The 27,907-nt window shown below is 42.3% G+C and overlaps 2 protein-coding genes and 1 long non-coding RNA gene across 14 annotated transcripts in view; 1 reads left to right on the forward strand and 2 right to left on the reverse strand.

Annotated features, from left to right (window-relative positions):
• LRRC31 (leucine rich repeat containing 31) overlaps positions 1-27,907 on the forward strand; it is a 111,683-nt gene that overhangs the window by 68,294 nt on the left and 15,482 nt on the right. The window contains exons 4-9 of one of the 12 annotated variants that reach the window (XR_014168256.1): positions 2,876-2,947; positions 3,774-3,965; positions 13,050-13,386; positions 15,726-15,826; positions 17,016-17,104; positions 19,160-20,160. Coding sequence is in view for 5 of the 12 variants with exons in the window: in XM_081911042.1 (XP_081767168.1) it covers positions 26,066-26,091 (26 nt within the window). In the remaining 7 variants the exon portion in view is untranslated. Of the gene's footprint in view, positions 1-2,875; positions 2,948-3,773; positions 3,966-7,915; positions 8,625-13,049; positions 13,387-15,725; positions 15,827-17,015; positions 17,105-19,159; positions 20,161-25,996; positions 26,108-27,907 lie in introns of those variants that run through there. The other 11 variants (XM_081911042.1, XM_081911041.1, XR_014168257.1 and 8 more) reach the window with 11 other exon arrangements.
• On the reverse strand, positions 3,229-15,778 carry SAMD7 (sterile alpha motif domain containing 7; the record flags this gene model as incomplete). The annotated part of the gene is made up of 8 exons (XM_081911455.1): positions 3,229-3,942; positions 5,768-5,878; positions 8,028-8,149; positions 9,522-10,204; positions 11,259-11,337; positions 13,261-13,397; positions 14,420-14,546; positions 15,676-15,778. 8 exons carry the CDS (start codon positions 15,776-15,778, stop codon positions 3,670-3,672), a joined length of 1,635 nt encoding a protein of 544 aa, XP_081767581.1. The 3' UTR covers positions 3,229-3,669.
• LOC309369968 lies at positions 8,671-9,458 on the reverse strand. The gene is made up of 2 exons (XR_014168289.1): positions 8,808-9,458; positions 8,671-8,759 (listed from the first exon to the last, which is right to left on the reverse strand). It is a non-coding gene; the product is annotated as an uncharacterized lncRNA (long non-coding RNA).

Consider the following 27,907-nt stretch of genomic DNA (forward strand, 5'->3'; position numbering starts at 1 on the left):
GTGCGGGACACTCTGTCCCCTGCTGCCAGAGCCAGAGAGATGTGGCTTCCAGTTTCCTGCAAGATCGCACCGACCTCTGGCAGGATCTCACCAAGAACCCACAAGCTGCAGCCATGTGACCCCAGTAGGCGGGGGGGGGGCACCTTCACATTTCGCCTCGGGAGGCAAAATGGAATGGGCTGCCACTGACACCATAGTACCCAGGTCACATGAACTTCCCACTCTCTGTTCCCAGTCCCACTGAACCTCCAGAACACCTTCTTGCAGTGCTTGTGGCAGCTTAAAATCAGCCAGGGCTTGACGCATCTGAGATGGGGAAAATATGTCAATGTATCTCTGGCTGAGCCACAGTTAAGGAATTACACCAGCAGAACCTGTCTACCCCAGAACCTCCCAGCTCAGAGATCCACAAGATCCTAAACCCTATGTGTTGTAAATCATCTTGGATTTTTAAAGAAAGGGTGGTAAAGAAAAAGTTACAAATAAAATAATATTCATAGAGATGATAGGGTAGTTCTTCTGTTATTCTAGCCATCAGGTTTTTGAACAAAAATCTTGATTTCTCTGTAGAGGTTCTCTACAGCAATAGAATATCTGTCCCATGTAAAAGCTTATTCCTAACCATTGCAGTTTATTGTAGGAATGTTCACATTCTAGAGATGTATTGTTGCTGGGCAGGAAGGAATACAATGCGATAAGAATTGCAGGTTTTTAACTGAAGCAACAGTTGTAACGGGAAGTGGTTACAAGAGCTTACTCAAGTAACTGATTAAAACCCAACAACCTTGTTGAAATATCTGTCTAGGTTAGACAGTGGAAATTTACGTTAAAAGGTACTTGCTCTTGGTAATTCCCCAGAGAATAGCAAACAATATATTGATATTTATTGTTCTCGACTTTGGAGAAACCATAAAATATTCCACAACTGTTAAAAATGCACAACTGTGTTGCCTGACAGGTAGCATGTATATAAATAAAGTGTAGTTTGCAGCTTCTGTCTCTTGGTCTTGCTTGACCACTGTATATAATGCTTGCCTTGCTGTTAAAGACGTTAAGGACGGGGCTGTGGTATCTCCTTTAGGGTTATAGCTTTGTGGTAGAGTACCTGCTTTGTATGCAGAAGGTCCCATGTTCAGCCCCCAGCATCTCCAGGTAGGGTTGGGAATGCTCCTAGTCTGAAACACTGGAGAGCTGCTGCCAGTTAGTGTAAACAAGCCAAGCTAGATGGACCAATAGCCTATCTCAGAATAAGGCAGTTTCCAGTGTTCCTAAGTAAGCCACTTGAGGCCCATTCCCTTACTGCAAACTTAATACTTATGACTAATGGAACATGGTTCTTAGCTTTCCTGTATTTTTACTTTTCATGTAGACCTGACGGGCAGAAAATATTTGCATGTCCTTGCACACAACTCCCAAGATTTCTAAATGCAATTCCTCATGAAATGAAAACATTTAAAAAGAAGAATGGAAGATGGGCCTGTTTACACAGGCATTCCTTTGATCTATTGACCTAAGTCACCTGTTTTAATTGATGTATTGTTTCAGCTGGATTGTTTTCTTGCATATGTTAAATATGGATGTTTATATTTGAATGTATGTGTAATTGGCTTTATACTTGTAAACCACTTAAAAGCTATTTCCACATTAAGCAGCATACAAATGTAATAATAATCGTAATAATCTTAAAACTCTTCTTCAGAGAGAAAGAAAAGGTTGTAAGTCAGAGGTGGGAATCCTGTGGCCCTTCAGATGTTTTTAGATTCTAACTCCCATTGGTTCCAGCCAGTATGAGAAATGGTGATGAACGTTATAGTCCAAAAACATTTTGAGAGCCACAAGGTTCTTATACCTGCTGTAAGTAGATCTGTATTCAGCCTCTCTTTCCTCATGATTTCATCATTATTTGGAAATAATGAACCAAAAACCTTTCATGAAGCTTTTCCAGATAAAAAAATGTTACTTCAAAAGCAAAGGAAAAGGTACTGTTTTGCTCACTCTTCCATGAGGTCACTCTTCTATGAGCAGCACAATAATCAGGTAACTTTTGTAGTGCCAATTTCCTTTGAAAGAGAGAGCCCATGTTCTGTTTAAAATCCTTGTAATAAAATCGTTTTGTTTATATCAGTTCAGAGGGGGAAATGATTATAGCAGGCCACAAAGCAACATTCTTTGAGACCCTCAAGTCCAGCAAGTACAGAAAACATAAGCCACCAACTGTAAGTAGCTCAGCCAGAAGCAAAGAAATAGCATGGTCATGATAGACTGGTAGGGGACTAGCAGAGGCTGAATTCACAACTGAATAAGTGTGTCCTGTTCCTGAACAGCCTTGTGGTGAACAGCCTAATGAATAATCCTTATTTACAGAGACAAAGACTAAAAAGGATGTACCACTTGAAATAACAGCATACAGTATATCCACAAACTAAATAAAATATTAGAATTGTCAGTTACAGTAATTTAATAACATATTTACCCATTTTTAGTGGGCAAATGCTCTTACCAATTTGTGTTTAAAACCACAGTGATGTTGCTGGCAGATGCAGTGATGTAAATACAAGGTGGTGGTAGACTGGGTTGTTTAAAAGAACAAAGTCTTCATATGTTGTAACATCTTTTGACAACCCACTTCCAGCAGTTATTCTTAGGCAACTTAAAATAATAGTAATAATAATAATAATAATAATAATAATAATAATGGGAATATATTTCTTTTTAGGAAAACAAAACATGTCTGTACTGCAGTTTAGCTTGCTTTCTCCTCATGGGTTTCTGTACATTTTCCCAATGCCCTTATCCTTCTAAAGCTTGTGGAAAATGCTTGTAAAATACATAATCATTCTATTGTTTTTATTTTTATCCTAATTATTTTGCATAGATTCATAGAACCTTTGAATGGCCAGTGACAGGAGGAGGCTGAACCAATTGTTGACACACAGCAACTCTGAACGTGAGTCAAATATCCAGCATAAAAATTGTGGGTTCACCAGACAGAAGGTATCCTTGTTTGTATCCTTAGAAGGTCCCTTTTGTTTGCAAAAAAGGATGCAGGCTTGTGTAAGGACTTGCTAATGAGAAGGAGGGAGGGATTTTTTGTCCATTCATCTCTATATATTCTTCCAAGCAATCTCCCAAAGGATTCCACATCCTTCTGGAGCAAATAATCTATTCATTGCTTCAGATGCCTCATGAAGACTTTTATTTGCCCAGGCTTTCCCTGACCCGTCCTGTTTTTATAATGTTTTGTTTTCCCTGTCAGCAGTCCAACAAAATAGCTAGAGGACCAAGAAGAGAGCAAGTATAATATCTGCAGAGCCTCCTGTCTTTACAGTTGTAACCCACTTGATGGACTATCATCCTGGGAGAATCTATACCTCTTCTGATCTCCTCCCACTTGCCCTTAGCACACACACCCCAGGAATACTAAGGGCAGCAGTGGAGTAGGAGGCCAGCAGTATACAAAGCTTCCCATACAAAGTTCCTATTGGGAATTTAGGAAAACTCCCTTGATGCATTCGTATTTACTAAATAAATTGCACAGATTTCAGTTCTTTAAAAAAATAAATTTAATAAACTGTAGTGAACACAGGTTACTTCACATTTCCAAAGTTTAAACTTTTTTTACAAATCCACTGGCTTCATTATAATGCCTGTTCTACTGTGTCACTTGCTTCAAGTTTTCTGGTAGTTGATCATCTGGAAATCAGTCTGAGCTCCAACTACATCAGATGTATTTTCCCTGCTTTCCGCAACAATCTGTTCAACTGTTTTTGAAGTTTCAGGGTCCTGGGAGCAAGGACTGGTCAGAGCATCGTGAGGACTGTTGCACTGAAGAGGCAATGGCATATCTGGAGGAGGTTCAGAAGTCTTGCCCGCAGCAGATGGAGTGGGCATGGACAAAGGAAGATTCATCATGTAGAATACATTGCCCAGACGCCGGGACACCTTTAGAGAGATAAGCAATTACAGTAATTACTTTTAAAAATAATGATTACATTTGATGCCCAGCTTAGCTTTACACATACATTCTATAGCAAATTGTCCACAGGACTGATAAGGACATGACATTTGGGCCTTCTAGGTCTGGGTGATCCAGCCATTTCATGGCAGCAAATTGGACTACTAAATTAATCAGGGATGTCTTCCATTGACTCTCCCTCTCCTCCAAATCTAGGCATGGCTGAAGTGCTTTGGCACAATTTATATTGAAAAAGGAAAAGTGGCACAATAGCAGCAGCGGAGCAAGCAGAACACTCTGTGGGGCCTCCGAGGAGTCTGCCTGCCTCCTCCCACTCAGCCGCCCTACAGCTGAAGGAGAGGTGGAGGGAAAACTGTTTGGGGCAGTGTGGAGCCTGCGGGCACCCAGGCCACCACGTCACTCCCAGGAGAGACGCGTGGCTCGGGCGCTCTGCAGGCCCCACGGTGAGTGCCACCCGCCATTTTGTCACCCCCCTCAGTGGTGACACCCGGGTCGGACTGTCCCCACCGCACCCCCTTCCTTCACCCCTGCTTAATAGTTCAGTGTTTTCCTTCTCTACAAGTACTGCCATTTATCATGCTCTGAGCCATCAATAGTGCAAGTCATGGATTTGATCAGATAAGGTTAAAGAGAGGAAGGGAGAGAGAAGCTGAGGAGACAATAAGAGCTGCACAATGATTAAAATGAAAAACAACAGTACTTCAAGACCAATAAGGTTAATTCAAACTGACAGAAGATAGGTATGTAGGATGGACTTGCACTAAATCTTAATTGTTTGTATAGATAAAAGGGAAGTGGATTTTTATTAACCTTTTTTCTTTAAAAGAACAGCCAGAGAAATAAAGGCTAAAGTAAACAATATTTTCCTAGTCTGGGGAAGGAAGGAAAGGGGGAAGCTGCTTCTTTTAAAAACATTTACACGTCTCTTTTTTTGGTTTTGGAAGTCAGTTTAATCATATGCGGGTTACCAAATGTGTGTGCTGCATAAAAGTTAGAGTGCAGTCTTAACACACATGCACACAGCCAGTGTTGATGACATTGGCATATACTGTACAACATGCACATTGTGTTGTATAGATGGGAGACATATTAGATTTTCGCTCTAAATCCTGTACATCCTGTACCTTTCCCAGTTGTAATAATCTGTTAAACATAGGTTTTATTGTTAACCATGTTGTAAATGGGATTTTTGGTCAATTTTACTGGACTGGACTAATTTTAACTATTCCAACATTGGCTTTGCAGTGCACACTCAGTGATGTTTCAGTCTCTAGGTTAAATATTTCTAGCTATGATTGCTATTAAAATTCAGGACAGTTTCAGCCTTATTTTGTGAGTCTTGGAATGCTACTGGATTCTGAACTTCATGTTGTGCTTGTGACTCTCCGGGTCTCTTGTTCCACTTTTGCACTTCCAGTTGGGTGTGGAAACAATGAACCAAGAGCATAGAAGCTGTTCTTTAATTATATCCTGAAAACCTATTGTGGAGATGCATGCATCTCAGTGTTTGAGCCAGATGTGGATATCGCTAAGATACCCTCCGTATTCTCAGTAATATCCCAGCCTTTTTAAGCAGATCTGTCTAGTCTTATGTCCAGTTACATTTTTAAACAGCAGAGTATGTTGTGAATTAAAAATGTTACAGAAATAATTTCCTGCCTATCATTTGGGGTTAGGCAGAGAGCTCAACACAAGCCACAACAAGAGAGTGAAAATGCTAGACATACACACATTTTCTAGGACACATCTTTCATTCCATATTTTGATTTTCACTATGTCTACTGGCTGTACCTGAGACCGAATCTTTAATGCAGGTCCAAGTTTTAATCCCATTGTTTCCAAAAGATGTTCTTCTGTGAGTAGCGGTAAGGTTTCTCCATCAATGGCATGATCTTTAAATATCTTTAACAAAAAGGAAAATGTGGTTGGTGAAAACACTTTTCAATTTTTCCACATTGTGGCAATTACCAAATCAAAAGTAGCAAAAACATGCTCTAACTAGAGGAAAATATATTTGTTTAATGATACGTCACAGTCACCAGGATAAATCAACAGCACCCTTTTAATGATTTCATCAGTGTGCCAAAACCAGAGTTTTGGTATTGTAGAAAAGTATTCCAAATGCTGTCCCTATACCTGTGCAACTCTACACTCAGAGATTCACCGAAGTCTGAGTAGAAATAGTGCCGGAACATTTCATTTTGTGGGAATGTGCAGGAGAGGATGCAGGAGAGGATATATTGACTGATTATATCCTTATCCAACTTGTGTTAACAAGTTCCCAAAATATCAGCAGAGTAAAACATTCCCCTTTATCTTAAGTTTGCAACGGTAGCGTTTGCTCAGGTTCGCTAGAACCTCTATAATAATCACTCTGGTAATTTCCCCTTTATTCCCTCTTAAAACACAAGACACGACACAGTCCTTTACAAAAGTATAAAAAGGGTTTACTCACATTCTGTTCACATCAGATCCCAGAATGGCAGACTTAGGCTTAATAAAGTAATATACATTTGGTATCTATCTTATAAGAAGATAGTTCCTTTGTCCTCTCTTGGCTGGGAGCCAAGAGGGCATCTTTAGCTTAGTAGATATTGCTTCTTCGAAGGAAGAGAAGAGAGAGATGGCTGCCCCTGCCCTGTGCTTTTGTCATTACCTTCACAGGTGAGGCCACACCCACCTCTAGTCACACCGGAGGAAGTCTGTCCCAGCTCAGAGGGAAACAGGAAGTTTACCTGCTGGCTGGACAAACATGTCTAAACATGTACACTCTAGGAATGTTGTAATTGACTGTTCCTGTGTTTCACATCCCACACATTTTGACTGGATTTTGATAGGTAAAGTTCCACTTTTAGATGTGGGAGATCTTAGACCGACAGCCAAAAAATAACTTAATTTTACTGATTAGTTTATGTTTTGGATTTAAATTGTAACCTGTCCAAATCTCAACAATTAGTTTTCCTGGAGTGTCACTTTCAGAAGTGAGCGAATGGAGGTGGCTAGGCTATGCCACAGCTCACAACTTCTACTAGAATTGTAGAGTTGGAAAGGACCACAAGGGTCCAATCCCCTGCAATGCAAGCATCTTATTAGTAGTCTACCAATACATTTTCTTGCCACAGGCATTTCAGTCTCTGTGCCTCTTGGTTGGTGTCCATTAGAGGTATCCCTCAGAGAGGAATTTAGCCAATGCTTCCCTAGTTACCCCAGAGAGAGCCAATGTAATGCCTTCCAGATATTGTTGTACTGCAACTCCCATGGTCTCTGACCATTGACTATGCTGATGAGAGCTGGAGTCCAACAACATTTGGTGGGTACCAGACTGGCTACCCCAGCCATTCAATGCTCTTCTTGCATGGAGTTCCTATTACTCTCCCATCCAAGGTTTTGACCAGGTCTGGACCTGCTTAGCTTTACTAACGATCAGGTACTCTTTGATCATTTGCTGTGCCAATGTAAATAATGCTTTAGCTCTTCTTCGCTTTAGCTTTAGCTCTTCTTCTCACTATTGGAACATTTATTCCATGGCAAGTACTTCTAAGTACTTTTTTTTTTTAAAAAATTATGTTTTAATCAAAATATACAAAAATGTAGGGGCACAACTCCGCAAAACCTGGATTAAATTAAGACCCATAAATTTCAGAGGGCAACTTAAGCCTGTTTCTCACACTCCCACTGAAACCAATGAGACTTAAACATCTTTGTTTTTGGCTGAACCTTAGCCAACAATTTCATATTTTAAAACCATTGATAGATCCCTTTGTAGAAGATTAAACAAATATTTAATCTTTATGACTACCTGAATTGAACCTATATTATTCCTTTACGGGGAATAGTTTAGGAAGGGAGAGGCCGAAAGCTTTTTTGTAACTCCCATTGAGTCTTATGAGAAGTGAATGCAACGGGATTTTCCTACGCTTTACTTCCTTTTCCTTACAGTTCTTACACCAGAGTTCTTTTTGTTGTTAGTGAAGTTTGTTGGCTAAATAAAAGAAGTCAAGCCTCCAAGAACCATCATTCTCATTAAGAAAACCTCAGCTGTTGCAATAACCTGTGCATAGTCTGAACATCCTGGAAGGCTGACGATAAAACTGTATACTTCTTCAACAGTCCATTTGCGGATATCTTCAATGGCAGAAATGTCTTCTCCATTCAGAATCAGGCTGGAAGTGGCTATGGGAATGGAAGCAAAAAAGAGTTTTTGCGTTCAGTGAGTGGCAAGCAAATCAAATCTTAACGTGCAGGTTTTGAATTTATGTTGTATGCTAGGGGTTAAATTAGATATAACACTGAAGCTGTGTGTAAAGTAACCACAACAGCCATTTCTCCTCTTCAGATAAATCTTGGAACAAGATGATTTGCAGCAGAGCATGACGACGAGGAGGGGGACTTAGTTCTTCTCCTGACTTCTGTTTTTGACCCCCTCAGGGTTCCAGGATTCTGCCTCCCCTTTTCTGGTCATGCTTTGAATAAAATGGGTCACTGCACACAGTTTCGATGCAGCTTTTAGTTTATCCATGACAATACTCTGTATCACCATTGTTCCTTATCACCTATGATTCCATGCATATGGATTTCACATACAACCTATATGTAACACAGAATTTAGATTTCCTGAAAAAAAATAGATTACTTTTTTAAAAAGAAAGCTTCCTGTAGTTATTGTAAAAAGCTTAGTTCTTGAAGTGGCAGAATTGCACTGCATGTTGCTACCTGTCTTCCTCCTACGTCTCCAGTCATGATGCCATTCCCTTCTACATCCCACACTCCAGAGATTATGAGCCTCTGGCCTGGAGGCCAAAAGCTGCCCTCCAGGTCTCTCTGTCTGAACCTTGGGCCACCTGTTTCCCCAGCCGCCGCTGCCGCCACCACTTGCTTCTCCCCAGGTCATTCTCCTTGAGAGTTTATGCCTGGCTGGAATATGTCCTTAAATTAGGATAATACCCGCTGCTTGCCTGGATGGGGAGACAGAGAGGGATGTGTGAGTGGGTGGAAACTAACCTACTGTAAAAGGTAAAATTTACATTTATTGCTCTGCCTACCTTTTGTCTCTGCTCCCATCTACCACTAGCACCCCCCCCATTAAGGTTGTTCAGAAGGGAATGCAGACTATGGGTGGAAAAATGTTCCCCATCCTTCCTTACCCATACTTCTACTGTCACCACTGTCCAAAAAAATCCTTTCCTAAGGCTTTCACATTGGGCATAGCCGGGGGGGGGGGCAGCTGCCCCACCATCAAGTAGATCAAAATACTTAAATAAAAGTAGAAATTGTAGAAAGATTTTGACAGGTATTTGTGAGCACTTGGGGTCAAAAGAAAATTTAAAACAACTGTTGTTGAGACATTTCATTCCGAATCTGCAAGACAGAGGAGGATGATAGGTGGGTGATCCGCCTCCCCCCAACTTAAATCCTGGCTATGTCCATGGCTTTCAGGTGAGGTTTTGAAAAAGCAGGTGCCCATGTACAGCTCAGTGCTAAACACAGTGCTTTCACTTTTTAAAGAAGGTCTCCAAAGTGTGAAATGCAGGTAAATTTAACTTACCTGATGGTAGCAGTGGGTTGCTGGGTACAGAGAAGCCATATGGCAGAGCTGAGAATGTGAACGCTGATGGATAAGTGTACTTCTCATCAAAGGCTGTGCAAGAACTGTTGGGATCTTTCTCATTTCCGTTGCTGCACCCATTTGCTTCGCTGGGCATTTCATGGCTGCCAGAGTGTTTTCTCAAGCCATGCTCGTATTCCTTGTCATTTTTGGTGGCTGCAGCAGAAGGCTCTGCTTGGACCTTGTTCTGTTCATGCTTGCTCAGCAACTCCGCTTCTGTTTCTTTTTTGTCGTCTTTCTCTTCTTCAGCGGTTGCGGAGGAAGGGTCTATGCTCTTGTCCTCTGCTTGGCTCTTGGTGCCATTGGTGTTACACTCGGTGGCTTTGTGATTCCCTGCTCTTCTGCCAGGCCGACGGCCTCGCTCTCTTTGCAGAGTGCTGACGGGTGGGTATGGGCTGGTGGCCATCACCATGGTGTTGCCGTGAAGTTCATCAAGAGTAGTACGATGAACATACAAATCGTTAGGAAGATGGCCTTCGGGTACCCTGTGCCTCCCTCTGAAAGCAACTGGGCTAGCCGGCATGCCGTGATAAAGAAAGGGGCCTTCCAGCCCCAACAATCCCTTGCGGTGAGCTTTCTCTATTTCTTTTTGTTGGAAAATGGCATTCATTTCCATCTCCATCCTGTGCAATGAACAAGGTATAAGCAATGAGGAATGCATAAAAGGAGATGAACTATTTAGCCTTCTCTGCCTGAGGCCTTGGGAGAGCCACTTTATATAATGCAGCTTTTCATGTGAGCTCAGCATATGGTTAGGCAATCACATGATCACTTCACCAAGGCAGGAAAACAAAGAGTAGCTCTCATGCTTGAACATTGACCCAACTTATATGCCCCCTTCCCAACTGAGCATGCTTCATTTCCCCACGGAGGAAGCTAAGTGTGCATAGAGCCCCCTTCAGATTAATGCAAACCATGTCAGCCAGGGGGCATGGCTGATATATGCTTCAGCGTCTAGGGGGCAGGATCGCCCAGTTGTGCCTGAGAGCACCTTCATGGATTCATACTGAATGCCTGAAGAGCAGTCATGTTGAAACTCTTAACCAATTCCAGCCCACAAACCCAATAATACTGCTTAGCTGACTTCATACTGAGGATAGACTGCCACTACTTTTGTAGGAGGGATACAAGTCCATACTGGAACTTTAGGGTTGTGCAGTTAAAGTGTGCTGTCACTGTAAGAATAACAAATTCACTTTTTTTAAAAAAAAGCCCAGGAAAGTGTTGGGAAAATACTCAGAAATGTGTGGGATGAACAAATGAGTAACAAGAAGGCATGTAAGCACCCAACAAGCAAATCAAGATGAATAACTGCCCCATGAACAAATCAGAAGAAATGTTCAGTAAAGACAAGACATAGTTTAAACACCATGTAAACTTTGTGCAAGCAAACCAGGATAAATACTGAACAAACAGGTTACAAGGAGAACATAAGAAAGCCTTCTGGATCAGGCCAATGGCCCATTTAGTCCAGCATCCTGTTCTCACAGCGGCCAACCAGCTGACTGTGGAAAACCTGCCAGGAAGCCCCAAGTGTGAAGTATGAGTAAGTGTCAAAATGTTATAGGTGCCCACTATCTTAATTCACTCTAGTAGGACAGTGAAGAAAACTAGCAGAAAAACTAAGAGGCCTGCCTTTCCCCGTTATTATTCCAAGTTCTATTGAAATTACTCTACCTGGCAATATTTTGTTTCTGAACCAATTCCTGCCGTCTGGTTACAGCTTCCATGGATTCTGGTTGGAGGAAACTATATCCTAAAAAAAAAAAAAAAAAGGTAGAGGGTTAAATATTATTAGTTGAATAGTTATGCCATGTAAATGCAGATTAATGCACACAAAACAAACGAAGGGGCAGCTATTGGAGAGAAGAATAGCTACAACATGTAATCATGCAGTGATGTGCATTTTTTAAAAAAAACTCTCAAGGGTTTCTGCAAAAGAAGTAGGGCAAGTGAATTTCAGTTGCAGACTCGTTCACTATCTAGCAAACTTCCTGGCACTTTGCTGCCAAGGGCTGTGTCACACCACAGTTTCCCTAGCATTGCTATTTACAGCCTCATCTCATGCAGTGCCCTAAATGAGGGCTTCATTCCTGGGCTTTGCAATGGGGAAATCTTAAAACTTAAAAAAGCTCTGCTGTCTTCCTCTCAAAGTCCTGACCCAGTCATTGGTGAGGAGCATTTTCCCTGGCCACTAAATACCAGTTGCTGGGAATCACAGGTGGGCAGAATGCTGTCGTACTCATGTCTGGCTTGCAGGCTTCCTACAGGCATCTGGTTGGCCACTGTGAGAACAGGATGCTGGACTTGGTGTGCCACTAGCCTCACCCAGCAGGGCTCTTCTGATGTTCTTAAGTTCCTCACCAGATTGACATTATTAACAGGCACCACAATGTGAAGTACATTTTACTTGTAAAGAAGTCCCATTGATTATAGAACTTGCTTCCAAGTTAAGTGCTTGTTTGGATTGTAGCATTTAAACACAAAAGTTAAGTGGTTTTTCCCACCCTTACTCCCACTGAATATTGTGAATTTTGCAGTGCATAAAATAATTTAGTGGAGCACACTGGCCACCAGATTCCACAGTTGAGGTCTGCATGCATTGCCAGTTTTCAATCCAAATCTTGCGAGAGATAGCTATTTGAAAAATGTTACATGGCATAGAAATGTTTGCTAAGAGGAAGAGTGAATGTATATTTTGTATTGCATTGAAGAAAAGTGAAAGATGCATATGTGTTCTGGAATCTGTTTGACAGTTGAATTCCAAGCATGTGAATGGACTGTCTCAATGACCCAGATTCTGATTGCTTGTTAACATGGCACATCCTTTCCCCACAGCCTGTAATAAGGATTATGGTGTATTTAATATCTCTACCCATAGATGGCAGTCTAGCCTTTTCACATGGTCCAACCCCTCATGGTTCCTACCTTTCAGGGTGTTGTTTCTGGTTGTTGGACAGTGTGTTCTTAATATTTCATCGTATCTGCTAATGTTATTTACAAATGGAATCTGCAGCAAAATGTTGCACTATGGTGTGGTCCTGTTTAGTGTTCCAGCCAGCCTCCTCTATTCCATTCCATTCCCCCTCCCACCTCGGTTTCTGAACCCCCCTCTGCAACTGTCAGTCAGTAGTCCATATCCACTGAGCATGCTCAATCATTGGGCATACTACCTGCAGATGGCTGGACAAGCAACAACTGACTGGAGGGCTAGTGGGTTTTTTCTCTTTAAAAATTGTACTTCTGCAAATTATGGTGGTTTGCTGGGCCCACTGGCACCTCCCACTTGTGCATGGGAAGTACCATGTGGGGTACTCAAGCTAATTAACTAATTGATGAGATGTGCATATGTATTAAACAGTAGCTCTGAATCACAGAATCATAGAGTTGAAGCAAGATGTAAGCTGCCTTCATTTTCATTTTTACATGTAGCAGTAGCTGCTTTTCCTTACAAGTTTGTTTTTTCAGTCTTGATCCCCCAATGTAGAGGAAGACATGGGCAGGAAGGAACTGTTTCAGGGCTTGTGTCACCTTGCCATATTCCTTGGATTCGCAGCCGGCATGGCCAGTGACCAGAGGTACGGTAATTCAGCATCTGGAAGGCCACAAGTTCCCCAGCCAAGCACTATGACAACCGTTATTGATGGGTGCGAATGCTCCAGCCATCACTGTCTCTTACCTGCCCCTTGGTAAACGCGGTTGGATAAAAGGTTTGGCATGGTGGCATGCTGTGGAACCGAAGGGCCAAGGTGGGAAGCTACGTGAATCTGCCTGGGATCGGCGGGTGCCAACATCTCAGTTGAAGGTAACAAATCTCTAGGATGGTAGAGAAGTATCTTGTTAAGGCAGGGACATCTTTGCAGCAGTTACTGCAGAGGAAAGCTATTCAGTTGATAAATTTATCTAACATTAATAAAAGTTGAAGAAAAACAGGATGGCAAAATATTTTGCTGCCATATAAATGGCACACTAATTGGCAAAATAGACCAGACAGCCTATGGTTAATCCAGAGCCCTGGAATACAGCTATAATAAACACTTGACAGAGCCACTGCCCCTACTGATGAGCAGATTGCCTGCCGATGGACAGAGCATGATAAGAGTAGAAAGAGACAGTGCCACAGCTTACAAAGGGGGGTGGGGAGTCTGTGGAGAAAGGACCAGGAAAGCTTAAAGCATTTTTAGAACTGCCAATCAAATATATACTATTTTATGCTTAGACATTATGCAACTAATACAATAACTTGTGGATATCAAACAAGACCGTTCTTTTACCATCCAGTGCTTATACTCTGTAGAAAACCAATGCATATTTAACGGCTAATTTATGTTAAGTATGCCAGACTCACATTTCTTACCCACCACCCATAAAGGGCAAGTTCAGTAACAATAACACATAAACCACCACTAGCATTGAGTTGTTAGAATACCCCTGCTCCCTTCACAGAGCTTCCAATCCCAGCACTTTCTGGGAAGAGGGATTCATTGTTAAACAATTTTGAGAATTGTAGCTTTATAAGATAAATTGTGGGGAGGGGGTTTCCTGACAACTCTTAGTAACAAACTACAGTTCCCATGATTCCTTGGATATGCCAATGCTTTTTAAAGTAGTATGATACCACTGTAAATATATGGTGCAGATGGGACCTTAGTTTAGTCTTCAGGTTAGCTTTTTCCATCCAGGTGTTCTCCAGATGTTTTGGATGACAGTTCTCATAATCCATAACTAGTATAAGTATTCTTTAAGCATTATGATAGCTGCAGGCAGAGGATGTGTTTTTTCCTTCATAATTAATAGTTTATAGACAAAGCCTCTTTTAACAGTTGAAAGAGAAATACCTTTCCATGAACCGAGGCTCAAACTGTGCAGGAATGGCTTGGATTCTCTGCTGACCTGCTCCCATTAGTTGTGGATTTACTGCCATCATCTGGTTTCTCATTATAATCTCTTGTCTCTGTCGCAATTCTAACACAAATCAGACCGTGTATCTTTGAGTAAATATATATCATAGATGCCAGAAATCAGAGTCCAAACAGAAAATTATCTGAAATAGTATCTTAACCCCCTTATTTCAAGGTTCTAAGAATTCCATTGCTAAATTCAGTTGATAAATGTATCTAACATTAATAAAAGTTGAAGAAAAATAGGATGACAAAATATTTTGCTGCCATATAAATGGTATTTTATGGAATTAATTGCAATCAGTAAAAGAATTTGCAATTTTTCCCACTTTTCCACTTAGATATTGTTCTTGTACAACAGATATCAGTGTGATACTGCACACAAACCCATAAAATACACATATAACTTAAAAACAAAGTGAATTTATAATGAAATGTGGAGAAACTTTTAATTAGGTGGAGTAGTATGGTAGCCATTGCTCTCAATATCAACCTGCCAAAGTTCTCTCATTAGCTCTCTTCGATTCGATTTGATTATCTGTCTATCATCTATCTCATCTATCTATCTATATCATCTATCTCTATTCTATTTTTTACCCACTCTTCACCATTAGGTCCCAGGACAATAGTTTGAGCTTAAATATTAAAAACTGAAACAAGTCACAAAATTAGGATGGGTCCTGAAAACATATATCTCGTGTGTTAAAAGCCAGGGTAAAGATGTTTGTCTTCAACATATGATAGCATACCCCTCAACCGTTCCAATTTGAGTGGGACATCCCAGAATTACAGAAGCCATCATCACTTCTGATTGGATCCTGGAATGTTCCATTTTTTGGTCTCATGCTCTCGTACAAATCACCTGCCTCATGCCAGAGTGCTGGACCAAATGGTGCTAATTTTTTTGTCTTCTAATGCGAATCAGCTGGCTCCCACAAGCGTCCCAGTGTTGACCAGTAGGAAGTTGGAGGGTATGCAACAGAAGCTACATAATGAGGGCACATCTGTGGGGAGGGAATTTCACAACCTAGGAGCTGCCCCTTCCCAGGCCACTGCCTCCCCTCACTTCTAGGGGTGGTAGAACTTCTAATAAGGTGCCCTTCTGCTGATCTTAACACACAAGAGGATCACTAGAGAAATGGGTGGCCTTTGATATATTTTGGGCTGAAATGTTGGTCAGTATTCCATCTTACCGCCTGCTGCCATACCACTTGCTAACCGGTATAAATGCTTGTCTTCCAAGGTTCCCTGTTCCCCAAGGACTGACATTTTTCTCATGTGATCTCGAGGAGTCATGTTATGGAGGGATGCAGATGGCTTTTCCACTAGTTATTGGTGAAACTGGTACGAGCTGAGGGAAAAATAAAAGAGAAAGCATGATTTATAATAGAACAGATATGTTGTAAATATCAATGATACATGAGAGGAATATAAAACTGTACAGGTCCTGCTTATCTGAAGGACTACCTCCCAGGCCCTGCCAGAATGAAATCAGCTAAGAATACTGGAGGTACCATCTATATATGAAAAGTTATTTTCAGACCCAGTGTGCTTGTCATGGTAAGAGGAACTTGAACAAACAAGCAGGCTGGCATTGCACACTGGTCAAATTGCAGGTATTAGACTGCTCCTTTTTCCAAAGCTGTGAAGAAACAAATGAGAGGGTGGCTTAGTGTTACATGTGAACCAGAACTTATGGTTTTTCCTCTCCAAGCTTTGTTCTTGCCATAGGCCTCAGGTTGGCAACTGTGGGAAACAGGATGCCGGACTATATTGTGCCAGTCCACTGGGCCATCTAGCCCAACAGGCAGCAACTACCTAAGGTCTCAGGCATGGGTCTCTCATAGACCTCCAGTTTTTGGAGGTCCTTTCTGGTACAGATGGTAGGTACTGAAAATGGAACCTTACGCTTGCAGATGAGGGGATCTTCCCTGAGCTATGGCCCCTATAGATAAGGACTGTGAAATAGCTAAGAACCTTGAAGCTGGGTTTGTGTAAAAGAATATGCACCAGCTGTCCAAGACTGCATTTGTATAGGACTCTCTGCTGATCCTATTCCGTAAATCCGGACTGTACAGCACATTATAGGGATGAAGGCAAGTTAATCTCTGCTTTTAGAGTTTTACCCTCAGCAAACCCTTCTTGGCAGCAGGCAGAACCACTCACCTAGTGCTAATTCTGTCTCGGTTTATTAGGCAAAGGGTGGAAGGGCAGAATCTTTATGGACTAAAAGCACTTCCATACAGTTAATCATGTTATGAGAGCCCAAAAGAGTGTGTGTGTGTGTGTGTGTGTGTGTGTGTGTGTGTGTCCATTCTGCGCAGAGGGTTGAAGAAACAGATTTTTAAAATAAACAAAAGTCTAAGCTCTTTATCTGGTGACATATGTTCTACTGTTGAAAATGCCTACTCTTTTCCCTTCAATTAACTTTCAGTTTTATATGTACAGCCAAGGTCCATCTCTGAAACCTTTTTAGAATCTTTAGCGCAAGAGAGCATATTTAAATGCTAACTCATACTTTGTATTTATATAGTTGTACATTCAATCTTTGTGGCTCTAGTTCAGCCAGCCTGATGCCCTCCAGTTATTTTGGACTACAACTCCCATCAGCCCTGGTATAATGTAAGTACAGCGGAGGCATTATTATTATTATTATTATTATTATTATTATTATTATTATGTTTTCGGAAAGGAACCTTGCTGTGAACAAGATAATGAATCTGGTGTATTCCCAGAACAAAAGGGAGCTAATGCTGATCAAAGACAGGAAGTAGTAGATAAAGGGCAGGACCACACCATACATTTAAAGCACATGGCTCCTCCTCAAAGAATTCTTGAAAGTGTAGTTTTCTCCTCCCAGAACTACAATTCGCATATACTTACCAAGCCTCAGCTCCCAGGATTCTTTAAGGGAAGTCATGTGTTTTAAATGTGTGTTGGAAGTTCTTTAAGTGTATGGTGTCTGTCCAAAGACAGAAAGCGAGTGAGTGAAGCCAAGAATCATAGCATGCTATAGTAGATTAGGTAAGAGAGGTTCAGAGTACTTTTTCTTGTGTTTAGATTGATGGGAAAGAGATTTTAAGTAGCTTCTTCAGCAAATTCCCTGCAAGATCATGGGGATCAACAGAGAATATGCTGCCTTTAACAAAAGCTCCAGAACTTACTTCTGCACCTATCCCAACCTCATTCATGCCTTCTCTCAGAAAAATACTTGAATTATTATGATGTGTATTCACATACAATCCTATAACAAAGTACTCAGGGTGGTTTACAATAAAAAGCAGGGGAAAATACAATTCATACAAATTGATCCTCAAGCCATAAGCTGGAGTTCTTGGTTTTAAATGGCTTCTGTGGTTAGTAAAGTTACATTGGTTTAAATTAATTGGGTTGAATCCAGACTTGAATAATGCTTACAGTAGACACATCACAATCAATGGGATGTAAATTTGTCATGATCCAGTCCAAGGATTCAAAATTAACTGGCTTGTGGAAAGGTTGCTTGTCTTGTACCCCACTAATAGCATCACCATGTAGAGATAATTACAGCATTGCTAAAAATTAGAAATATAAATTCAACAAGCTGTTACTTTATTTGTTTAAAACATCTGTGCCCTGCCTTTCTACATTTGGCCAATCCCATTTATAAGATTAAAAATAACTCAAACACAATAAAAACAAATAACAATTTTAAATTAATGTCAATTATTCACAAAGATGATTATCTGAACATTACTTCTGTCGCCAGGTTCCATATGTAAAGCAACCACTTTCTCAACAGGCAACATTAAAACAACTGGCATTTTTATTACCCTGATGTTCCATATAAGTTACGATCATTAACCATTGTATATACTTACAGGAATTGCCAAGACCTCAGTTTTGAAACTGGGCAAGATTGTATGAATATCCAAGAGCTTGTGACTTCGCTGTGGATCTTTTCTTCAGGCTGGTTGTGTCGCTTGGTTGGCTTTTAAGACACATTGGGATTAGCCCATCAAAAAACTCTTAACTAACGATGACTTTGCTTTAAATACAAACTCAATTTATCTTGATTAGCCTTCATCCCTGCGTTTAAGCCCTCCCCACTCTGACATCACAGGCCCTTCTCCCAGACCATCTCTCAGGAGGGCTGTAAAAAAACAACACATAATTACTTACAAGTAGCACATTCCACTGAGCTGATAAACCTATTTTAACATTTAACCTGTTAAGCTGGTGTTAGTCTTTAAGGCAATTGGTGCGTCCTCTGAAAATCTGAATCGTTCCTGAAATTATGCACTTGGCAGCAGAAAAATGATCAGAATTGTTCTGACTGTTATCAGTCCACAATTGATTTTTTAAGAAGCTGTTTACTTCTGCCACATGACAGGTCTGTTGCCCCATAATTACTTATCCTGTTGGGCTGGAAAGATTAAAGTGCTGTTAAGCACACTGTGAGGCTAACAGAAGGATCAGATGGTTATACTGCTCAAGCTCACAGTTTACTCTTTAATTCTCCCTGTCAGTTAGTTAACACCTCTCAGGCTGAACTGAGATCCTAAGGGCCTCTTCACAAGTTATCCATTTCTTAGTGAGATGTAGGGACAGGTCAAATTACCTGTTCCAGGTAGCCTGACACATTACAATTAGAACTAGGGTGATTAATACTGACAACACCCCCTTGCCTGGTTTCAGAGAAGCATTCCCTTGCCAGGGACATATAACTGGAGACTGCAGTCAGTTGAAGACAACTTGGCCCAGCCCACGCAAGGCTAACTCTGCCCTGATCTCCCTTTTCTCAGTACAGTATTCACTAACTGAAGTCTGGCTTTGACCTTCCCCAGAAAAGACCTGCATACCTTGTTATATGCCACTTCCTACTATTAATGTACCTGCTCAAACTTCTTATGCATGCACCAGATTTGCATGGGAATGATGCATACTGCTTCACTGACTGTACCTTGGATTTGTAATCAAACATTCTGTAATAAGAAGATTAATCTACTGGGTCACCTGTTATGCCAGATGATGCTAGGCCTGCCCTCAATTTTTGACATCATGTGCCCCTCCTGACTCCCTAAAGCAGGGCAGGGAAATGTCAGGCCTGAAAGCCAAATTCAGCCCTCCAGACCTCTCTGCCTGGCAATGCCCCTCACTGGCTCTGCACCATGCCCTCTTCAGGAGTTGTTACCTGGCTGGAAGTGGTGCTGAAATGTCATCATGTCTATTGCTTGGTCAGTTAGAGGATGGACAGGTGTTTGGGTGTAAAATGTAAATTACTGTATGAATCTGTAAGAGTAACAACCATTGCTCAGCCTTCTTTTTCCTCTGGCCTCTCCCGCCAATGCCAAAAGGTTGCCCACGTGAGAATGTGGCCCTTGACCTGATATTGGTTCCCTGGCCTAAAAGGCTGCTATGCAAATTTGGGCCCTGTAGATTCATTCAGGAGAACGTAGCTGCTGGTATAATAATGCGGTCCTAAGTGTGCTCCATGCATACATGCCATCTTGGAATGCATCCAACTGAACCACAAGGTGGCATTCAATGAAATTTTGCCCAACATAGACCCATTGAAATCAATGGACCTAACTTAGTTGCGAGGGAAGTGGGTGGTGCTGTGGGTTAAACCACAGAGCCTAGGACTTGCCGATCAGAAAGTCGGCGGTTTGAATCCCTGCAACGGGGTGAGCTCCCGTTGCTCAGTCCCTGCTCCTGCTAACCTAGCAGCTCAAAAGCATGAAAAGTGCAAGTAAATAAATAGATACCGCTCCGGCGGGAAGGTAAACAGCATCTCCATGCGCTGCTCTGGTTTGCCAGAAACGGCTTAGTCATGCTGGCCGCATGACCCGGAAGAATTAAAACAGGTTCCACACACATAATATTTGCTGCAATTGGGGGAGCAGGGACTAAATAATAAATAATGAAATGAAGCCAGTAGTTTTGCAAACCCACCACTATATACTGGCAGGCAGAATGGAACCCAGAGAAGTTCTTTCAATACTGGGGAGATATACTTCCAACTGGTCCCAGTCAACAGCCTGGCTCAGGGGTATGAAGCATCTGGCCTTCCAGGCGTTCTTGGGCTCCAACTTCCAACTAGCTCAGCCAGCAGGATCAAAAGTCAGGGGTGGGGGTGGGAATTTTAATCCAGCAGGAGGGCCACAGATTAGCCACCCCTGGCCTAGTGGCCACTTTTTGAACTAACCAGAGTTTCTGAATCGTCTTCAAAGGCAGCCCCATGTACTGTACAACAAATTACAGCCGTCAATCCTAGATTATACAGGTGCATGTATGACTGTGGACAGGCTATCTCCACCCAGGAGAGGATGCAAACGGTTTTGTTGCAGAGGCTACCAAGCTTACCTAGGCTTCCAGTGTCAAAGCTGGATCCAGGAGTACGCCCAGCCCTATTACCTGACCCTTTAGGGAAAGTGCAGTCCCATCTAAGACATCTTGGACACCACCTTCCTGAACAAAAAGCTATCAACAAAATCCTCATCTTCTTGGAACTGAGTTTCAGTTTACTGCCCTGCTTCCACCCCCATTACTGATTCCAGTCACCTTATTTAATTCTAGATGGTGCTTGGATCTGATACAATGGGTAAGCTTTGTGAAGCTGCTTGGCATCAGTGACCACAGTGCTCTTAAGTTCAAACATACATGTGGGTGGGAATGTCAGGCAGATGAGCTTTTCTGGAGACCTGAATTAATTGCTTCTTAACAGCCCAGCAGGACTTGCGTGCTTTTCTGTTTCTTTTTTACACTCCCTAGGTTAATTCTTGTCTGCCTTAATTGTGGCAGTCTGGTTGTCATGTGCAACAGAGTTGCTGCAAAAGAGCTTAAGATCCAGTTTTTATCATTCTTGGATCTTTCCTGTGGCTATTTTTTTTTTAAAGGTGACTTTATTCAAACATCCTCTTCCTGACTATCTGTACTGAGACACCAGCCTCTGTCCAAAGATCTGGTCATTGCACTTTACTGATGTGCCAGACCCGCTTTCCATATATTTGCATTTGCTTCCTTAACGTTTCTCTTTCAAAAGTGCCAGGGCATTTTCTTAGTTTCTAGGGACACTTAGAGAACACATTCACATTTTACTTGAAACTATGGAAAGGGACAGCACCTGACATCTGCTCAGCACAATCACTAAAACTTAGTTCAAATCACTAAACCTGCTTAAAGGTAAAGGTAAAGGGACCCCTGACCATTAGGTCCAGTTGTGGCTGACTCTGGGGTTGCAGTGCTCATCTTGCTTTATTGGCCGAGGGAGCCGGCGTACAGCTTCCGGGTCATGTGGCCAGCATGACTTAGCCGCTTCTGACGAATAATAATAATAATAATAATTTATTATTTATACTCCGCCCATCTGGCTGGGCCTCCCCAGCCACTCTGGGCGGCTTCCATAAAAACCAGAAATACAGTAAAATATCACACGTTAAAAACTTCCCTGAACAGGGCTGCCTTAAGATGTCTTCTGAATGTCAGGTAGTTGTTTATCGCTTTGACATCTGCTGGAAGGGTGTTCCACAGGGCGGGCGCCACTACCGAGAAGGCCCTCTGCCTGGTTCCCTGTAGCTTTGCTTCTCGCAATGAGGGAACCGCCAGAAGGCCCTCGGCGCTGGACCTCAGCATCCGGGCAGAATGATGGGGGTGGAGACGCTCCTTCAGGTATACTGGACCGAGGCCGTTTAGGGCTTTACGAACCAGAGCAGTGCACGGAAACGCCGTTTACCTTCCCGCCAGAGCAGTACCTATTTATCTACTTGCACTTTGACATGCTTTCAAACTGCTAGTTGGCAGGAGAAGGGACTGAGCAACGGGAGCTCATCCTGTCGCGGGGATTCGAACCACCGACCTTCTGATCAGCAAGTCCTAGGCTTTGTGGTTTAACCCACAGTGTCACAGTGTCTTAAAACCTTTCTCAAAAAGTTCAACATAATCTTTATCCTTCTGGTTCATTGGTGAAAAAGAAGGATCAGAATCTCTGCTCTACAATACTGCCCAGGGCACTTCCTGCTAAGGGAGCAAAAGAGGAATGTCAACTTCATGCTTGGCTCATGTGCTTACAGCTGCATCTGGCAGGCAGCTCTTGAGAAAAGGATGCTAAACTAGGTAGATCTGTGGGCCCACTCCAGCTGGACTCCTTTTATGTCAGGGGTGGGGAACCTCAGGCCTGAGAGCAAAATATGGCCCTTCAAGCCTCAGGACTCTCCCTCATCCACAATGTGCATTGGAGGGGAGGGAGACCAGGGCCACAGCTAGTGGCTAAGGGCTAAAGCCCCCTAAACCCAATCAAAGGATTCAGATCTGGATAGGCCTTGCTGGACTATCTATTTTGGGAGGGAAGGGATCATGCACTCAAGTCAAACCTTGTGATTCATGTCACATGCAGTCTGGTCCTTAAGAGCTTAAGTCAGGGGCATCCAATATTTTAAAACAATTCAGTGTTAACACTACAAAGTTCTAGTAATTCTCTAGTACTGTATTATCTCTGTGTATTTTTACTGTGATCTGTAAATCCATATATTAATTATATTTAATATTGCTCTATTTAGTTAATGATTCATGAACTGGAAATAAAGTGATGCTGGCATTAATATTCATCATAAGTAATATTTAAAATGTGACCTATTAAACAGCCATGGCAGTGGAGTTCTCCTTAATCAAGCCAAACATCTGTATTCCAGATGGAAGCATCAGTGATCCTTAGTCATGATTTTAATTAGCCTCTGGCAATTAATGTAGCTTGCAGGCCTTGATTGAACTCATCAGATTACTTATTCATGCAAATGCTTCAGTGCAAGGGGATTACTTTTGATATATTAAGGGCTAATGTAGTGTAGGAACTAACAGGCTGAGCAATGAAGCTGGAAATAAGCTCTTTCAAAGCTTGCCTTGACTGTAAACTCAGGATATGAGCCTCAAAAATACCCCCAATGGAGGTAATAATATTGACCTACTTTACATGGTCGTCGTAAGGATTAGTGAAATAATGACTCAGTTCAAATCATGACATAGCACAAACACATATGAGAGCGCAGGTTCCTGGAGAGGAGATTGTGGGCACTGTGTTCCTTCTCTGGTTCTCCCACTACCTCACAAAATATGTTGTAGTTTGGCTTAGTATATCATCCAAACTCGTAGTTTGTCCCTTCCGGACAAATCATGAGCTTGTAAACCAAGAAGAAACCTTGGTTACAGCTTGTGGTTTGTTTGGCATGAGGCAAACCATGAGCCAGGGTTCAGATGGCACACCAATCCAAACCATAGCTTAGCTCCAGTTAATGGAGCAGAAACAGGACTGATGAAGAGTACAGTGGCCTTGAGCTTCCCTTTGAGAACCCACACACTCACACTGAGCCATAGCTTGGCTTAGTGTTATGTGCAAACCATCATAAAACATCATAAAACTAACACAGTATACAAAGAACATAAGAACATAAAAACAGGCAATCAATTAATTAAAATACATCTTAAAATTAGTTCAGAGCAAATTAAAATCTGGACAGATGGCTGTCCACGGGTAAAATTGGGAGTAATGTATTCTGTGGAAAATATTTTCTAGCCACCAATTTATTTATTTATCAGGTCTGTTTTAGATGTATCGCTTGGAAGCAGTGTATGTACAGTGGGACACCATCCCCATGCTCACATTCTCCAGAACAGATTTGACGGCATGCAAGGTCAGACAAAGTACCGTGTGCATAATGCCTTCATTTCCTCAGCCTTTTTATTCCTTAAGGTGAATGAAGGAGCAGTTGTGGGCATGGGGATTTCATGTGCCTATCAGCACTTCAGTGTTGGTAAAGAAACACTAGGAAATACATATAGGTTCCTTAGCATGACTAAACTAAAGCTAAGTACACATTACAGGCTTAAAATGCAGTGCGGATGTTTTCTTGCTCTTTTTCAATTCGATTTTGCAATTCCTGGTAAACATCATCATAGTTTGATGTGTTTCCATTCTGACTGCTGTCTGTCCATGTTTTCATTCTCTATTGGTGAAGCTTTCATCCTTCCAAGTCTGCTCCCTGGAGATCATCGCCCTGTAGTTGCAGCTGTACATCTTGCAGATGTAATGGGATTTACTTCCAAGTAAGAGAGGAAAACATCACAGGGTTTAAGTTTAAGCACTTTTTTCACATTTCAAGCCCACACTCTCACACACACTGCTCATATTAAATCAGATTAATAGTCTCTCCAACTGGTCTATATTGACCTGCAGTGACTCTTCAGGGCAGGGTGGTCCAATGCATGGTCCAAGGGCTGCAAGCTGCCCTCAGGGCCTCTTTTTGTGGCCTTCAGCCCTTGTACTGCTGGCTTTGGGAAGGCGGCATGAGGGCTCTGATAGGGTCCTAAAGTCCTCCTGCCTCCTTCCCAAAGCCCAGCTTTGTGAAGGAGGTAGGAGAGCTCTAGGACCCTGCCAGATCCTCGCACCTCCTTCCCATAGCCCTGTGCCTCGCTTAGCCAGCTTTGGAAAGATTGGGGGGGGCATCAAATGTTGGCCTTGCTCCCGCTGTCCAATGCGACAAGGCAGTGTGTGGCCCATGGGTTCCATGTTGAAGTACTCTTGCAGCCCACTTGGTATGAAAAGTTGGACCACCCTGCTCAAGAGTCTCAAGCAGGGGCCTTTCCTAGCCCTACTGCTAGATGCCAGTGACTAAACCTTAGAGCCCTTTCACGTGCGAAACATGTGCTCTACAACTGAGCAACAGCCCTTCCCATGGGGAATATTGATACTCTTATCCATGAGCCCCAATCTGGTTTCCTTTGGTGGGGCTGAACTTCAATGCATAGGCAGAGTATACACAGAGCTCTCTCATCAACGAAATCTTCCTTGTTCTTTTCATGGGTGGCGAGACCCATAGGCACAAATCAATACATGACTGGAGCTGCTGTCTCTACATTGAGGTACCTTTGCGCAGGAACTATATGTGTGCATCAGATTAAACCCTTCAAGATTCCCTATTTTCCAGGGATAGTCCCAGATTTACAGAAGCCATCCTAGTTTCTGATTTGATCCCAGAATGTCCTACTTTTCCTTAAGACAAGCCTATTTTCATCAGAGACATTTTGGAGGGTATGGAGTTATTCGACTCCCAAGCCATATGAAGGCAGCCCTATATAAGAAAGGGTTTTTTAATGATTAAAATTTAATGATTTTTTTTAATATGTTGGAAGCCACCCGAGTGGCTGGGGCAACCCAGACAAATCGGCAGGGTATAAATAGTAAAATTATTATTATAGAATAGGACGTCCCTATTTTCCTCAGAGAAATGTTGGAGGGTATGTCTGATACTAGAGAGGGCTCTTTGCCTTTGAACTGTAAACTTTTATGTTGAGATGGCAGAATTGAGTGTCTTCTTGGGAAGTACCACCTAGGCTGGACTAGACTCACTACTAAACTGAAAAGGAAATCCTCAAAATAATACTTCATGATTAAGTGCATGCAATATAGGATTTTGGTGTTTGCAAATCCTTTTTTTCAAATCAACTTGTGGCATTAATCCTCTAATGGCATTATTCCCTTAGACTATATGCCGGATTAAGGAGTCATGATGAGGCAAAGTACAAAAATCCACGCTAATCTTTCAAAGGAGGATGCTGCGTGGGATGCAGCTAACGAGGTTGTCCCCATTAAGGGTCGGTCCTTCTTCTGTCCACCTAGTCCCTTCCCCTTCTGGCATATCATGGTGACGAAGTGGAAGGAATATATTTGTAGATGGTGTGTACACAAGAAACACCCAAGCAGTTCCATGGCCAGAATCTGCCCTCCTTGAAATCAGTCATTAGTAACTTGATAACTTCCATTGTAAAGGCTTCTGTGCTTTGTACGATGTGAATGCAAGACAACTTATGAAACCTGTTTCCTTGTGCATTTGGAAGCTAGGTTTTCTTCTGAAAATCACACAAGAAAGCACAAGACCTTATCATAGTTGCAGAGATCAGCACCTGAGTCAAACATGCTTTTGGAAAACAATGTCCCGCATGTCTTTGAGAAAGGAAAATAGTCACTAGCATTCCCTTTCTGGCTATATTATTCCTACAAAAGCATGGCCTGATAACCCAGATATACCCCCAGTCCTGTCCCTCTGTAGTGTAAGCAGAGGTGAGTGCTGCAATGCCCAGACCACTATGCTATCTCTAGCTTGTAGAACACGCCATATAGAGTCAGACCATTGTTCTATCGAACTCCGTGTCATCCACAGCTGATGGTTGGAGCTTCATCCACAGCTGATGGTTGGAGCTTCCAAGCACAGTACAATACTAGCCTCAATTATTAGGTTTAGGGCAGGTATGCTTGGTTCAAACGGTGTCATGGGCCAAGTGGGTAGGCATCAATGCTTCTGAACACCAGCTGCTGGAAACCACAAGAGGGAAGAGTGCTATTGTGTGTGTGTCATGCTCTGCTCACTGGCTTCCCATAGGCATCTGGGTGGCCACTGTGAGAACAGGATGCTAGACTGGATGGGCCATTGGACTGATCCAGCAGGTTGTTCTTATGTCTGGCAGGCTTTCAGATGGGGTCTCCCCCAGCCCCACTTGGAGATGCCAAGGATTGAACTCGGGACCTTCTTCATGCAAAGCAGAAGCTCTACCTGTGAGCTACAGCCCGTCTTCAACAACTACTCCAACAACCGCTGCTTTTTAAAGGTTCCACAATTATATGGGGAAACAGCTCCCTTGCCACGGTTTCATTTCTGGGGCTGGAGCATCTCCTCTTGGACAGCTCAATAGTCTGCAGCTTCTGGCTCAATACTAACTGAAACCGTGGGAAGGGGCAGTTAACTTAATTGCCTTCCCACCACACGACTGCTGGAGCCACAGGCTAACCAGGCAGTGCCTCCTCAACCAGAGATGAAAAGCTCTGGTGCTGCATGAACCTGGTGGCTAGGTGGCTCACTTCCAGTGATTAGGTACCAATTTTCACATGCGAAAAAGGAAGAGCCGTAGCTCAGAACAGGTGCAGGCAAAAGGTTGATCCCTGGCATCTCCAGATAGGACTAGAAATTCCTGGTCTCAAACTCTGGGGAGACACTGCCAGTCAGTGCAGACAATATTGTGCTGGCTGGACCGATGGTCCAATGTGTTTCTGGATTACTGCGATATCATATAAGGCTGCACATTTTAGTATTGCTGCACATCTCATCTTTCAAATGGTAAAGTTCTGGGGATTTTAACATCTAGTACATACTAGCAAAGTTGTGTGATCACCATTTCTATGTGAAATGGAGAAGATGATACCAGCTGAATGAATACAGTATCCGCCACAAAACTGGAGGCATCAGAAAATAAGTACATCATCTGTTACCTCCATTCCTTCCAAATAGGACTGGTTATCTTGGAGATTCTTGCAAGAGACTAAGCCAAGCTTGAGGTTCTGAAGACCCAATACAGCTATCTATTGTGTTCAGTATTTTGCTATTCCATGACTCTGTACAT

Source organism: Podarcis melisellensis (genome assembly GCF_964234715.1).
Source record: "Podarcis melisellensis genome assembly, chromosome: 5".
NCBI classification, from domain to species: Eukaryota; Metazoa; Chordata; class Lepidosauria; order Squamata; family Lacertidae; genus Podarcis; species Podarcis melisellensis.